The sequence below is a fragment of the Spermophilus citellus genome, assembly GCF_964194105.1.
Source record: "Spermophilus citellus genome assembly, chromosome: 11".
Classification (NCBI taxonomy): Eukaryota; Metazoa; Chordata; class Mammalia; order Rodentia; family Sciuridae; genus Spermophilus; species Spermophilus citellus.
In genome coordinates this window covers 75,433,527-75,448,956 of record NC_138192.1, presented here as the reverse complement: position 1 = coordinate 75,448,956, position 15,430 = coordinate 75,433,527, and the positions used below count along the sequence as shown (strand labels likewise).

The window sequence follows — 15,430 nt, the reverse complement described above, 5'->3', positions numbered from 1 at the left end:
TTTTTTTTTAATATTTTTTTTAATTTTATGCTATTTTTTTTTTAATATTTATTTTTTAGTTCTCGGCGGACACAACATCTTTGTTGGTATGTGGTGCTGAGGATCGAACCCGGGCCGCCCGCATGCCAGGCGAGCGCGCTACTGCTTGAGCCACATCCCCAGCCCCTCGATTGCTTTCTTTTGTGACCATCTACTCTTGTCCATTTCAATAGAGTATCTTATCTAAAGCATGAGGTTTTGTAGGTCAAGCTGCATTATTAAAGTAGGATTTTTTTTTTTTTTTTTTTTTTTTTTTTAATGTGGCCAAGTGTAATCAAGGGCAAGGGCTAAAGTTGCCAGAACAAAACAGATCAGTAATGTGTTTTGTCTAGTGGCAAAATCTAAAATAATGTTGAGCAGAGTTTACTTTTTTGGGAGGAGGGTACTGGGATTGAACCCAAGGGCTTAACAACTGAGCCACATCCTCAGCCCTTTTTATTTTTTATTTAGAGACAAGGTCTCACTAGGTTTCTTACAGCTTTGCCAAGTTACTGACTTTGAACCTGCGATCCTCTTGTCTCAGCCTCCTGAGCTGCTGGGATTACCAGAGTTTACTTCTTTTTTTTTTTTGGCGCTGGGGATTGAATCCAGGGCCTTGTGCATGAGAGGCAAGTACTCTACCAACTGAGCTATATCTCTAGCCCCAGAGTTCACTTTTTAAAATACCTGTTTTAGTTAAAAAAATAATAATAATAAATTTGTGGGCAGGTGTTGTGGCTCAGTGGCAGAGGGCTTGCCTGGGATGTGTGAGACACTGGGTTCAATCCTCAGCACCACATAAAAATAAATAAAGGTATTTTTTTGTGTATGACTAAAAAATATTTTTTAAAAACTGTTCTATTTCAATTTTTAAAATTTCTTAATCCCTTCCTCCCAAATCTTTGGAATCAGACAGGAATTGTGTAGGAAACCTGACTCAGAGTTAGGTTATAAAAATTATAAATGACTGTATGAAATGTGAATTATTTCTAGAAGCAAAGGTGGAGTTTTCTAGAAATACATAGGTTCTTAGTTGTCTCTTCATAAGTCTTCTCCAGAGATTCCTGAAGTTCCTGAAATATAATAAAGTATGAGTGGATTCATATCTACAGTTTTCTGGGAAGAATCTTAGATTTTCATAAAGGTCTATGACTTCAAAAACCTTAGTATCATTATTAAGTCTTTTAAAAATAATTTTAATTCAATAGAATCAAAAGCTTCAGTGTTTGACTCATTCAAATAAGTCGATCTTTCCTCATTTAACACATAGAGGAAAATAAGGCCCAAAGAGATTGACTTTCCCAATAACACAAAATTAGTTCTCCTAATTTTTAGTCCCTTTTTCTTATAATCATTTGTAAAAATAGATATTCTTTTTTCTCCCTCTTTCTCTATTACCCAGGGCAGTGAGGAAAGATTAAAATTGTTCAATTGGTACTTTTTTGTGGGGGACGGGGGGTACTGGGGATTGAACTCAGGAGTACTCTACCACTGAGCCACACCTCCAGCCCTATTTTGTATTTTATGCAGAGACAGAGTCTCACTGAGTTGCTTATTAGCACCTTGCTTTTGCTGAGGCTGGCTTTGAACTTGCAATCTTCTTGCCTCAGTCTTCCATGCCACTGAGATTACAAGCATATACCACCATGCCGGCCAATTGGTACATTTTCCCCACATATGAGCTATGTTCCTTGATTCTTTTGTACTTTTGATGATGAGTTGTATAGGTGTGTCATTTGAAATGATAATACATAATATTACTTATAATCACCCATGAAGAAGTAAAATCAAGTGAATGAGTAGAACTCATTCAGACAAGTTTTAGTTATTTGGTTAAGTATGAGGAAAAAGCTGGTTTAAGAGTAGTCAATATCATGTTCTTTTGTGCTTTGCTCCTCTCTCCTCCATGTTTTATAGCATGTAAATAGCTACAATACACAGGAGACCAACAAGAGCAAAAGAATTATCCAGCTTGAAATGTCAGCAGTGCTGAGATTGAAAAATTATGATCTAGAGACTTGATCACTTTCAGATTTAATTATTTTTGGTGTGGCTTTCTCTCCTTATGTGATGGTAGTATCTGTTGATTAGTTCGTTAATTTGTTAGGGCCTTACAAAAGGATAATATTCCATTCCTCCCTGGAATATACACACCCTTCATTAGTTATTTGGTTACTCTGAGCTACAGTTCATAAAGTAAAGGCAGATTAATTAATTTGCCTGATATTTTCCCTTTCTTTACTAGCCAGTAACATTTTATATTTGTTCCAGGTTGATCTCCTATCAAGAGTTTTTGGCATTTGAATCTGTTTTATGTGCTCCAGATTCCATGTTCATAGTGGCTTTCCAATTGTTTGACAAGAGTGGAAATGGAGAGGTGACATTTGGTAAGGGAAAAAAAAGATCATAATAAGTAAAGTTATGATGTTGGTCCAATCTTTAATTGCTAAATCTAATAACTGATTATAGATTTATGCTTATTTAGAACCTAGTCAATAAGAGAAGTATTAATTTCCTAAGAGGTTTACAAAGATAAAAGTGGTTTTATTTTCAAATTGTTAGACTACTTCAAAAATTAAGGAATCTAGGAATGCTGTTGGTTCAGCTTATTAGGTCACTGACACTTTCGAATTCCTAAAATAAGTGGTGTAAAATTTTCTTGTACTGGACCAGCCTGGGCAAAATTCTTTATAAAGTAGACTGGAGCAACCTTCTCATTCTTTATGGGATTTTTGGATAGGGAATTTAAACCTTCTCTGTAGCAACTTTGGAAAATTGCTACTATGCCATTTTTAACACCAACAATGAAACTAAAGGAGGAAGTTAAGATAAAATTAATTAGTATTCTCTGAACCTTCTGTTTTAGAGTTTTGGTTTTAGGAGACAGGGCTATAATATTAAAATAACCATCTGACTTGGATATAGAAATCGACTTAAGTTCTTTGGTAGACACAATCTAACACATTGTTGATGCCTTACAAGTATGCAAACTAGGATTTTTATATGTAGTCTGCATTAGTTTTTAAAGGTACTTATTTGTAGAAATTAGTTTATGCTTAGTGAAAGTATATTGGCTAATTTTTCCTGTAACAGGCTTTTCAGTAAAACTAGTGTAGCATGTTCAAGGATGTTGAACTGCCCTCTTATTATTATTATTATTTTTTAATATTTGAAAGTATTTTGTTGTGGTTAAAAAACAAAAAATAAAATTTACCATCTTAACCATTATTGAGTGTACAGTTCAGTAGTGTTTAGTGTGTTCACATTGCTGTGAAACAGATCTCCAGAACTTTTTCCTCTTGCAGAACTGAAATTGATGAACTTGATTCATCTTTTTAGATATGCATTAGCATGAATATTTGTGGAGAAACCCTTGAAAATAAGGCTTTCCCTGAGTCACAAAACTCAATGTTTATTCATTGTGATGTTTGAGTTATAAAACACGTCCTTTACTTAAACCTGAAGGAAGAATTATCACAGCAATGGTAAGACTGGGAGAAAATATTGGAAAGACCAGTGGCACCTTGGCTGTAACTTTGGTGAACACATTTTCCAGCTTGGCCTCGACTGTTTTTCTTCCTCTGCCCATTGATCCAATTGTCCTTTATATGAGAAGACTTTCCTCAATAAATACTATGCAAAGCTCTTTAAATTTCTGCATGTATTTTGGCATTCTCCTTGCTTTGGAGCAAGCTCTCGCCATTTTGCCTTCTAAAGAATGTTGACTTTCCATGTAAGCACCCAGATTCTATAGTTTAAAGCACAAAACCAATATTATCTCATCATTCAGTGTCAACCCTGTACTACTAATAATTGCTGCATTTTCTATTTTCAGTAAGTATCACACATGCTCATATGTCTCACTTCCAAATGTGGTACAGAAAAGCTTGGGAAATAATTTGATTCAAATGTCTGTGTTGGTGACAGCATACCTGTGCTTCTATTCTATGTGCATTAAGACTTAGATTTCTTAAAACCAAATTCTGATTTATTTTGTCCCTCTACCTCGGTATCATGTCACCTCCAATTGATTGCTTTTCCCAGCTTCTATTTTTAAAAATAAATCACTCAAGTCACTTTACCCAACAAACCAACAACAGAGACCCATACCATTGTTGATTAGTAGATTAAAATGAGTGTTGGAAGTAGCTGAATGGTTCATGTACACTTTATTTCTTGCAAATAAAAGCTTTTACTTATTAAATCCCAAATTTGTTCTTTTATAGTTTTTTTTTTAATTTTTCTTTTAGACTATGATTTGTGAGTTAGGATTTCAAGAAATAGAATTAAAACAAAGTAAATTGGTTTAGTTTTTTTGCATCTGGTATGGACTAAAGAACATTTGAACCCTCTAGAATCTTGCTTTCATTTTTCTGCTCCATAATCTAGAGATAGGATTATTATGGAAGAAGAAAAAGTTATACCCACTTTTGACATTGTTCTTGGGGTAGGCCAGCTATATGGCTTTCTTGATGGTGGTCACCTATTTCTTAGGGACTTTCACCATTTCCCTTTCCTGTCCTGTCTCCTCATTTTTGAGGATCTGTTTTTAGACACTTTTTAAAAAATGATTTTTTTTTCACAGTGCTTAGATTTGAACCCAGGGCCTTATACATGCTGGCAAGCTCTCTAACACTGAGTTATATCCTTAGCCTCATTTTGGAACAAAATATTTTTAGCTAAATTGAAAGGAATTATAATAAAGGAGAGAAGACTAATTTTGTACTTTAATAAAAGAAGATAATCATTGAAACTATTACTTATAGCAAATGCCATTTTAACAAGATTTCTAAGACCCCACTTATTTTAGGCTGTATTCAAGACTACAGAATTTCTGCATAAGGAAATAATTAACTTGCAGTTTATTTTATAGGATTTTGGATCTGTGATGAAGGTCAGTTTTTATGTTTGTACCCACTTAATATATTGAATTGTGCTAATATATTTGTAGATACATGTTTAGGTAAAAGGAAAATTTATATTCATTCTAACTGGAGTTAAATCCTTTCCAACAAATGGTCTATGTTTTCTAATTTGGAGCTATTTATAGTTTTCTTTGGTGCACCTAAGGGAAGAAAGTTAGGAGAGAATATTGGATTCCAGGCGCAATAATGTGGGGAAAACTATTATGCCATCAGTATCTCTTGTGGACTGCAGTGATAATGTTAATGTTTTCTGTGTACATGTATATATTGTTCTCATCTATGCTTTTGTTTTTTTAGATATAGTTTTTATACACATCAAGTTATATACTTAAACTGTGTTGTGTATCTTTGCAAGTATTTATACAAATGGCAATATTGAACAACATTTATTTACTTGAGTGCTAGACAAGTTTTATTTGTTTGAGGTACTTTCATTCTGGGAGAGAGGATTTTATGCTGGGGTCTTGGTGATGCATTTCAGAAAATGAAAGCTCAGAAAAAAGGGTTCTGGAGGGTTTTGTTTTTTTTTTTTTTGTTTGTTTTGTTTTGTTTTGTTTTTTAAGAGTAAATAAACTATTAGTTGTTTCCTCTTTGATGTTCTTTTAATAAAACTTCTAATGCATGCTGTAGTAATTACTTAATGGCTTGTGTATCTGTTACTGCCAGGTGGCATGAGCCTTGTAGAGGCCGTTGCATGACTGGTGTGTGCTGGGTGCAGTGCAAATTTGCCTTGATCTTCCTATCATCCACTGAATAGCATACCTGATATCATTAGGTTGAAGTCACCTAGTTAAGTGGTTATACTACATTTTGTTGTCAATAGCTACCATGCATTTGTCCAAAATTAAAAGAAAACGTCTGTTGCTTTAAGAAAGAGTAATTGTTAAAAAAACAAACAGCAAAAAGAAGCTTATTAACTCATCAATGAGTATGATATGTATTATGTGTTCTGAGTTCTCTATTAAACACTCATCATCATTGTTACCCAAAGTGTTTGCTTAGGAATGGGAACTCTTAAAAGTGATCTTTTCTAAGGGTATATCCTCACCCCCTGACTAATACAACCCTCAAAAATCAGGGATACCTTTTAATTTAGTACTGTGTGGGCTATCAGAATGTATAGCAAATTAAAATATGTTCCATCTGTGCTTCTTTTTCCCTAAAGGGAGAATATATTGGAGTGGTTTAGGCATAACCACTGCTTTAATTTAAAGGATTAGGAGATAGAAGTATAGATATGAAAAATATTGTACTCTTTCTCCATGGAAACAGACATAGGCATGGAAAAATATGAAATTCTAAAGGTGACAGACAGCTAATATATAATTTGGAATGAAGTAGAGCTTCACCTAAGTGTTCAATTAAATCAGGAAGAATTTTTGAGATTCTTTGCTTCATATCATTTTCAGACATCACAAGATCCTTTTAAAAAAATACTCAAGGATACTGTATTAGATTTAGAGTTTGAGGTTAAAAAAGGACCCAGTGGTTTTTTTTTTTTTTTTTTTTTTAATGCTAGTTGATGGTAGACTGTTGAAACAGCTAGCTTCTGTAATCATAGATGTTTTTTAAATGTGAATTTATCTTTCCTGAGAAATGGATCTTTACATATTTTTGGCAGAGAGACTACTTTATTGACTGATCATACAATATTCCCTTCTGGAGGTAGGTAAAGAGCTAATAGAAATACTTTTCCCTCACAGAAACAGGGGGGCTCACCTAGGACACTAATGGCATACCTGGGAGTAGAACCCTGCAGTCTGGGACTGAGTCTATATGCTATGTTGGTTAGGACTTCCTCTACAAGTTTCCTGTTGTTGGTCTTTCTGTTGTTGTTCTTTGTTTTCCTTTATTTTCTTTTTTGGCCACTTAGTTGTTCCTACTCTTTTCCACAAATTTTCCTTCACCCAGAAATTCTTCACTTCCACAAGTCTCACCATTGTGTTTGTTCACTTATACACAAGGATATTCACTGTACATGATGAGTGTCCTAAAAGCTTCTCTGACTTCACTTAAAGAACTATGCTGGTAAAACTCAGTTATTGAGGAATTTTCCCCTCTCACAATCAGAATATTTGGTCTCAAGTCTATAAGTTGGAAGCAGTGGCTCCTGCTGGGCTGGAATCCTGGAATCAGGATATCAAGTTGGGCTGATGGTAGGTGGGCTGTGTCACAGGGCTGATGGCTTGTATACCTACAGGAGGAGTTCTCTGGCCACACCGTTGGTACAGCAGCTCCTTCCAGGCTCATTCATGGAACAGGCATGGTGGCAGTCTTGGAGAAGAGTGCCAGCCCCGGTCAGAGGTAATTTTGTACTGCAGAAAGGTGAACAAGACCAGTAGGAAGCTCCCATAAGAACCAGGGGAGGGATGAGGGTGGATGAGATGGGGAGACACAGTGTGGGCTACTGGGGAAATTGAAACCTCTGTTAAGACATATTTACATAAATATATATGCTTCAATGTGTATTTCATCTAGTCCAATCATTATAAGTTACTGATACAGCTAAACTGACTAATGTTATATACATCTGTGAACATTTTTATTTAATCACAGTTGTCACCATTACCTGCCTTCATGACAAATCATTGTGCTTCTCTCCTTTGAGCAAAGAGAACATTAATGACAAGCTATTTTTGTATCTGGCCCAAATTCCCTTTTCAATGGAATTATCAAACAATCCCTTTTGTAAGCCCATTCTCTGCAGGAAGTGAAAAAGTGGTCTCTTGTTTTCTAGATGTCAGAAAAGGAATGGATTCCTGTTTCTCTTAGTAATACCAACCTGGTATAAAATACTAGATGGTTATCTTGCTGCCAGTAGATATGACTCTTACATCCCTTTCATCCAGTTTAGAACTGTGGCTACTGAAAAAACACTCTAAAGGAGTGCTATTTACAGCTAAAGATCGTTGTTTGCCACTGGAAAGACGGGATTCTCTTTGGGTGGGAAACTTGCTATGCAGTTCCAGTTAGATGTTGTGGATATTTTTGAAATTATTGGTGATAAATCAAGTAAGATAATAACATCAGCTATTTGACTTATTGCCTCACACAAGTATAAGCTTTCCAATTCTGGAGCTTTTATATAATTTTTTATAAGCATATCCCAGTTTTTTTTTTTAAAAATGGTGATTATGAATTGGACTTTAAAACAATAGTTATACTGATGACTTCTGTGACATTTCTAAATCGGCTTCAGTCAATTGGTAGTATAAATAATTATAAAAGAGAAGTAGAATGCATCTTAAGAGGTAACAAAGTAGATTTAAAATTTTATTAGTCCTACTAACTACAGTTGAAGCCTGTGATATGACTATAAAATAATTAAAAGTATCTGGGGAGTGGTTAATAAACCACAGCATATAATAATGGTCATAATAAAATCATACAAAGCTGTCGAGAGATCACTTTGGGAGAAGTAGGAAATGTCCAAACAAATAACATGGAAAATGATGCTTCTGTAATGAAGAGATTGCTCTGAGTAATTTAGGCCATTATTTTAATTGTTTCAAAAACGTTATGTATCTTATTTAGAGATTACTAGGAAATTTGTAAAATACGATTTCCAGTTAAAACTATTTTATAGAGCTGTTTTCCAGATATAAATTATACATGGCAAATTAATTTATCAAAAAATTTTTTTGTAATAGGAAAAATTTTCTAGGTAAGTTTTCCTAGTTTGAAGGATTTTGAATCTTTTTCATTTTGGATTCTGATATTTTCTCATCATAAAAGAGATTCAGTTTTATCCTCCCTTGCTAAAAATTATCAAGGGAGCAATACATATATTTCTTATCAAATAATTAGATTTTGGGAGTTGTGACCTTTAGAAAAATTTGTTACCATGAAATAACTTAAGCTCTTTAATAATCTATTTCCTGTCCCTGATGGTAACTTGGGATTAAAACAGGGACATTCTACCACAGAGCAACATCCCCAGCCTTTTCTATTTTTTATTTTAAGACAGGGTCTCATTAAATTGCCCAGGCTGTCCTTAAACTTTTGATCATCTAACTTTCACCTCCGAAATAACCGGGATTACAAGCCTGTGCCATCATACTTATCTATAACTAATCTTGATTAAATAAATTTAAGTTATTCTATTCAATTTTCAATTAATTTAAAATTTTTTTTTAGTTGAACACTTCTTTTGTTAGGTCTTAAAAATAAGCAATTACATTAATTGATTTGGGGATAGAAGCAGCTAATTAATTAAATTGGGATTTTAAAAATATTTGCTGATCTTCCATTAATATTTTTGGTCAAATATTTTTCTGACTCTTATTATTTTAATTATCTTATAAAGTTTAGCATATTTTGCAATATTATGTTTCGTGTAGTTTTAATGATAATTTTTTGTGTTGGTTAGAAACCTGGATCCCATGAATTGCTATGATTTCTTTGCTTTTTAGGAACAAAAGCCCATATAGCATTTCATTTGTGTTTAAGGTGAAAATACTTGACATGATTTGAAAACTCTGAAATACTGTTGCTACTTAGGCAAGAAATGAATCCTGCATTCCATTTGAAAGAAAAAATGAGAATCCCATCTCCCCAGTGACATCCAATGCCTTCTTCCAACTTTGCTGATTGCTGTAATCTACTCAGAGCTGTTACATTGGGTCCAGACTGGTAGGATTTCCAGCTTAGAATTTTTACACTCTCCTACCCCAGTTATAATGCTGTTATTAAGAAAAAAGGGTGTATAAAACAAAGGGAATCCATTCAATCATTTACAGTCTGAGATCAGTATCTTATCCAAAGAATTTGCAAAAATTAGGAAAAATAGAAAAATTGGAGGAGATTATAAAACATTAAACTTGTATTTACTAATTCTCTAATATAATTGATAGCTATTATGGCAAAACCATTTCACTAATAAAATTGACATTTGAAAATAATTTTGCTCTTAAGACATCAGTAAAATAGGCTTCCTGCTTTCTTAACTTTGTTAATGAGTTTTGTTTTGTTTTGTTTTGTTTTGTTTTTTTCTGGCATGAGCTTCTAAATTAGTCTATCCAGTCTATGCTTGTTAAAGTACCAGTCATTTGTGGATTGACTTTTACAGTAAATGTAAAATTGTGTAGGAAAGTGAATGACATTGCTAGTGCATGAAGACAAGCTGCCAGAGAGTTTTGGTTGTATATTACACAGCGTGACTGGTTCCTATCTAAAAGTTAGTGTACTGTGTTTGGAGCTTTATTTAAAAGTGAATCACTAATTTCACTTATCTTAAAATATTTTAATAGTGCAGACTAATAACCATGGATTTTATGGGGATTTTGAAGCTTTGTGTCAAGACCATATTTTTGACAATATCAGAAGCTTTTAATAAGGTGCTTGCTGCTGAGCTAATGATATGCTTTTGGTAGTATTTCTTATACCTATCTTCAATAGACATATTCAGGCTAGTGTGAATGTAATAATCAAGCCTCAATCAAGCCATACTTAGTATGACAAATATTGCATTATACTGTAATTTAGGTATTCATGCTTCTGATAAAGGGCTTAATTTGACTCCTTGAGGAACCGGGAAAACACTATTGATTTTATACTGGAATGTAAAGTAGCAGTCATTTATAGTACAAGATATAAATCACTTCTTAATTAAAATTAAATCAAGAGAAATTAAGAATCTCATGGCCTTATATGTAATGGTACACAATCTTAAGTGTAAAATTATATTTTGTATCAATTGTGTTCCTGTGCATGGATTTCTGGGCACAAAAAATTTTTGCAGTTAATCTTAATAGAAGCAGATGATATTGACTTCTTAATTTTTTTCTGTAGGAACATTGCTGTGGGTTAAACTACTTATTCAAAGTATAATTGATTTATTTTTGTTTTCCCTTTTAAGAAAATGTCAAGGAAATTTTTGGACAGACTATTATTCATCATCATATCCCTTTTAACTGGGACTGTGAGTTTATCCGACTGCATTTTGGGCATAATCGGAAGAAGCATCTTAACTACACAGAGTTCACACAGTTTCTGCAGGTGAGCTTAGCTTTTACAGTTGTTATGAGTATATACTATTCACCTCCTTCCCTTTTTTTTTATTGTTTAGTACAAAAGCAGACATTTCCATTTCACCCCTATTTTTCATTTCCCTCTCATCAGAGACAACTTATTTTAAATCTTAAATCTGGTTTTGTTTTTTTTTTTTAAAGTGTATCCTAGGTGGCTCCATTTAATCAGATAGTAAACTTGTATTGGAATTTCTGTAATTTCTTACTTTTTTGTTTTGTTTTGTTTTTGGTATCGGGGATTGAACTCAGGAGGACTCAACCACTGAGCCACATCCCCAGCCCTGTTTTGTATTTTATTTAGAGACAGAGTCTCACTGGGTTGCTTAGTGCCTCATTTTTGCTGAGGCTGACTTTGAACTTGAGATCCTCCTGCGTCAGCTTCCCAAGCCACTGGGATTACAGTTTGCGCCACCATGTCCATCTTAATTTTCCACTTTTGAGTATATTTTATTGATTCTAACTATGGAAAATTATACTGAAACAGGGTTGCACTAAGTTTCTTAAGATTTCACCAAGTTGCTGAGGTTGCCCTAGAACTTGTGATCCTCTTGCCTCAGCCTCCCAGGTTCTTGGGATTACAAGTGTGTGCTGTCACCTCTGGCTGTATAAGGTTTTACAAGTAGTCTAGAAATGATTTAAAGTATATGGGAGCTGGGGTTGTAGTTCAGTGGTAGAGCCCTTGTCTACCATGTGTGAGGCACTTGGTTTGATCATTAGCACCACATAAAAATAAGTTAAATATGATATGTCAAGAGCTTTGTAATGTTGTGAACAACCAATAAAAAAAAAAGTTAAAAAAAAAAAGTATTGCGTCCATCTACAATTTAAACATTTTTTTTAAAGTATATGGGAGGATGTATGTTGGTATTATGCAAATAATGTGTCATTTATATAAGGAACTTGAGCATTCTTAGATTTGGGTATCCACTGGGGATGGGATCAGGTCCTGGAACCAGTACCCTACAGGTACTATACCTGACTTAAATTATTTGAGTTTCTAGTATGTATTTGTTTAGTTTTCAATATATTAATGTAATATTGTCTCACACTTTGCCCAAATTATTCATGTTTTAATATAATATATGTAAAACATAATAGGTAGTTCTATCAATTTAATCATGTTGAAGCCCTCCAGAAGCTTTCTTTCTTTCTTTCTTTTTTAAATATTTATTCTTAAGTTTTAGGTGTACATAATATCTTTATTTTACATTTATGTGGTGCTGAGGGTCAAACCTGGTGCCTCATGCATGCTAGGCAAGAATCTACCACTGAGCCACAACCCCCGCCTTTCTTTGTTTTTTAAAAAATAGAATGCTGGGGGATGTGGCTCACTTTGCCTAGCATACACACAAGGCCTTGAATTTAACCCCCATTATTGCAAAAAAAAAAAAAAAAAAAAGTCATATAATATAAAATTAGCCCTTTGCCCCTGTTTAAATTTTTTTTTAAAAAGTGTGTGATTTAGTGGCTTTTAGTAATATTCAGTGTTTTGCGACCACTACCTCGCTACCTCTATATAGTTCCAAAACATTTTCATTACTCCAAAAGAAACTGCAAAATTCATTTAGCATTCACTTCCTATTCTTGCTTTTCTTTCAACTTCTGGCAACCACCAATCTACTTTTTATTTCTATGCACATACCTGTTCCTGGATATTTCATATAAATGGAATCATGAAACATGATATTTTGAGTCTTTTTTTTCACTTACCTTAATATTTTCAAGGATTATCCATTTATAGTATCTTTTTGTACTTCCCCTTTTTTAGCAGAATAATATTTCATTTTATGAATGTATGATTTTTTTTCTGTCTGTTCATCAGTTGATGGACATTTGGATTGTTTCCACCTTGTGACTGTTGTGAACAGTACTCTTGTATATATTCATACAAATATTTGTTCAAATATCTACCAAGGAGTGTAATTGCTGGGTTGTATGATAATTCTATTTAACTTTTTTGTTTTTGTAGTGTTGGGTATCAAACCTGGGGCCTTGTGTGTGCTAGCAAGTGCTCTATCACTGGGCTACTTCTCCAGCCCCTGAAACTTTCTGAAGAACCACCAATTGTTTTCCACAGCAGCTGTACAGTTTTTCTGGTGTTTTCTGATCTACTTCATCATCAGAAGCTGGACTTTGGAACTTTCAGCATAGCTGTTAATCTGTAATCTCCCTTTACCTTCATCCTGGATAATCCATTTGCCTTTCTATTATGTTTGAATCTTCTGTTTGCTAGAGATTTTCCTTACCATGGTTTACTTCTTTTTGGTGGAATACTTATTTATCAGCTTTCTGAGGAAAGTAAAATAGAACAATTTTAGATAATTTTCATATCTGAAAATCTCTTGTCTCGTCATTAAACTTAAATAGTATGGCTGGATATAGAATTTTAGTAGGAATTTATTTTTCTTATAATTTTGAAAGCATTTGTTTTCTAATTTGTGATGATGCCACTGAGATGGGCAGTGCCATTCTTTGTTTGTTTGTGGTGCTGGGGCTTGAACCCAGGGCCTTACATATGTTAAGCAAGCATTTCACCACTGAGCTATACCCCCAGCTCTTCCGATTTTATTTAGAGACAGGGTCTTGTGAAGTTGTTCATGTTTTCTTTTTCTGTTCTCTTTGTCCTTGGGTTTAATTTTGTTTTGTCCCTTTGCTGTGATTTTACTGGAGAATGGAGTTTAAAACATAGTGAAGTATACAAATGTAGTCTAATCCAAAGTCATGCTATTTTGACATTCTTGATATTTTCAGTTTACCTCATAGTTAGATGAAATGTATTTTCAAGTACATAACATCTTCACCTTTAGAATAGCTTGTTTACTTTGTCCTTTTCTTCCATTCCCCTATCCATCCAACCATCCTTTCAACAAGAAGCAGGATTTATTTATCTTTTATAAACCTACTATGTTGTTTTACATCATTGTGGTGAACATAGATTTAACAACTATGTTGTTTAGGGCTGGGATTGTTGCTCAATGATAGCACTTGCTTAGCAGGTGTGGGGCACTGGGTTTGATCTCAGCACTATGTAAAAATGAATAAATAAAATAAAGTAAAAAAAAAAACACTGTGCTGTTTTGTGGGTATTTGTAAAACCCAGTGCTTGTTCTCATCTTATAAAATACTCAAACTTGAAAGGCTAAAAAGGTCTACACATCTGAAAACTGATTTTTTTTAAAAAAGAAAATGTCTTCCCAACCAGCATTTTTTTTTTTTTTTGGTTCCTCCAAAGATGACTTTCTCTCATTATTTTTCCCTTTGTTTATGGAAGATATCTGATAATATTATACCCCTGTATTTAATTATAGTATGTGAACTGAGAGATTTATATATGGAGCTCCTTTTTATTGTTTATTTAGTTTCTCATTTGAAGTTCCTAATTTTTTAATATTTTTCAATTTTGGAAGACTTCAAATATATTTAAATGTAGAGAGGATAGTGTAATGAATTCCTATATATTCATTATCTATCAGCTTTTGACCAGAATTGTTTTATCCACCTCCTCAGTCAGCCTCCTGTAATATCATTTGGAAGTCAGTCCTGCACATACTATAATTTCATCTGTGGTTCTTCAAATATGTATCTTGAAAAGATAGAGTCCTTCAACTGTTGACCTATAGAAAACACAAAATCTATTTTAACATTGTTCTTTCAGTGAACATTCTGCTTTATCTTTATAATAAATGTTCATATTTTCCTTAATACCACTATTAAAGCTAAGTTATATTCATAGTTGCTACTGGATATCGCTGGGTGGTTAAGATATGCACATAGGGAAAATAAATATATAACAAAGACATAAAGAGAAACAAAGGAGAGAGAGAGGGAACATATATGTAAGACAGGGCGTGGATTTTTGTATGCTCTGAGGCTGCTAGGAATGTCTTTGCCATGGCAACCACTTTGAACCAATTTAATAAGATTAAAAATTCCTCTTATTTGAAGGGTGCAGATTGGAATAAGGTGATGGGAAGATGAAGCAAGTTAGGTAGAATGTTTAGAGTGAAAAAAGAGAATAAGAGAAAATTTTGTCAAATATCTCTAGTTGTTTATTTTGTATTTTTTGTTCAATATAAGTATCTGCCAGTTGATCCCACTTATATTGCTCTTCCAAGCAAATCCACACATATCTTTTTGTTTAGATATTTCTTCAGTATTACTATTTAACTTTTTTTTTTAAGAGAGAGAGAGAGAATTTTTTTTAATATTTATTTTTCGGTGGACACAGCATTTTTATTTTATTTGTATGTGGTGCTGAGGATCGAACCCAGTGCCCCGCCCAATGCCAGGTGAGCGCGTTACCGCTTGAGCCACATCCCCAGCCTCTACCATTTAACTTTTTAAAGTCAAGACTGTTGAAAAACTTAGTAGGTTTAATGTATGTGTCTCTAGCTCATCACCCTACTAAGGAATTATTTTTTAAAATTTTTTTGTTAAATATCATACACAAACAGAAAA

General features: G+C 33.6%; 1 protein-coding gene across 2 annotated transcripts in view; it reads left to right on the top strand.

The window, feature by feature from the left end:
* Nucleotides 1–15,430, top strand: part of SLC25A12 (solute carrier family 25 member 12) — an 84,348-nt gene that overhangs the window by 27,479 nt on the left and 41,439 nt on the right. For both annotated transcript variants that reach the window (XM_081262223.1, XM_081262224.1), the window contains 2 exons: nucleotides 2,290–2,405; nucleotides 10,801–10,940. In XM_081262223.1, coding sequence (XP_081118349.1) covers nucleotides 2,290–2,405; nucleotides 10,801–10,940 — 256 coding nt within the window. The remainder of the gene's footprint in view (nucleotides 1–2,289; nucleotides 2,406–10,800; nucleotides 10,941–15,430) is intronic.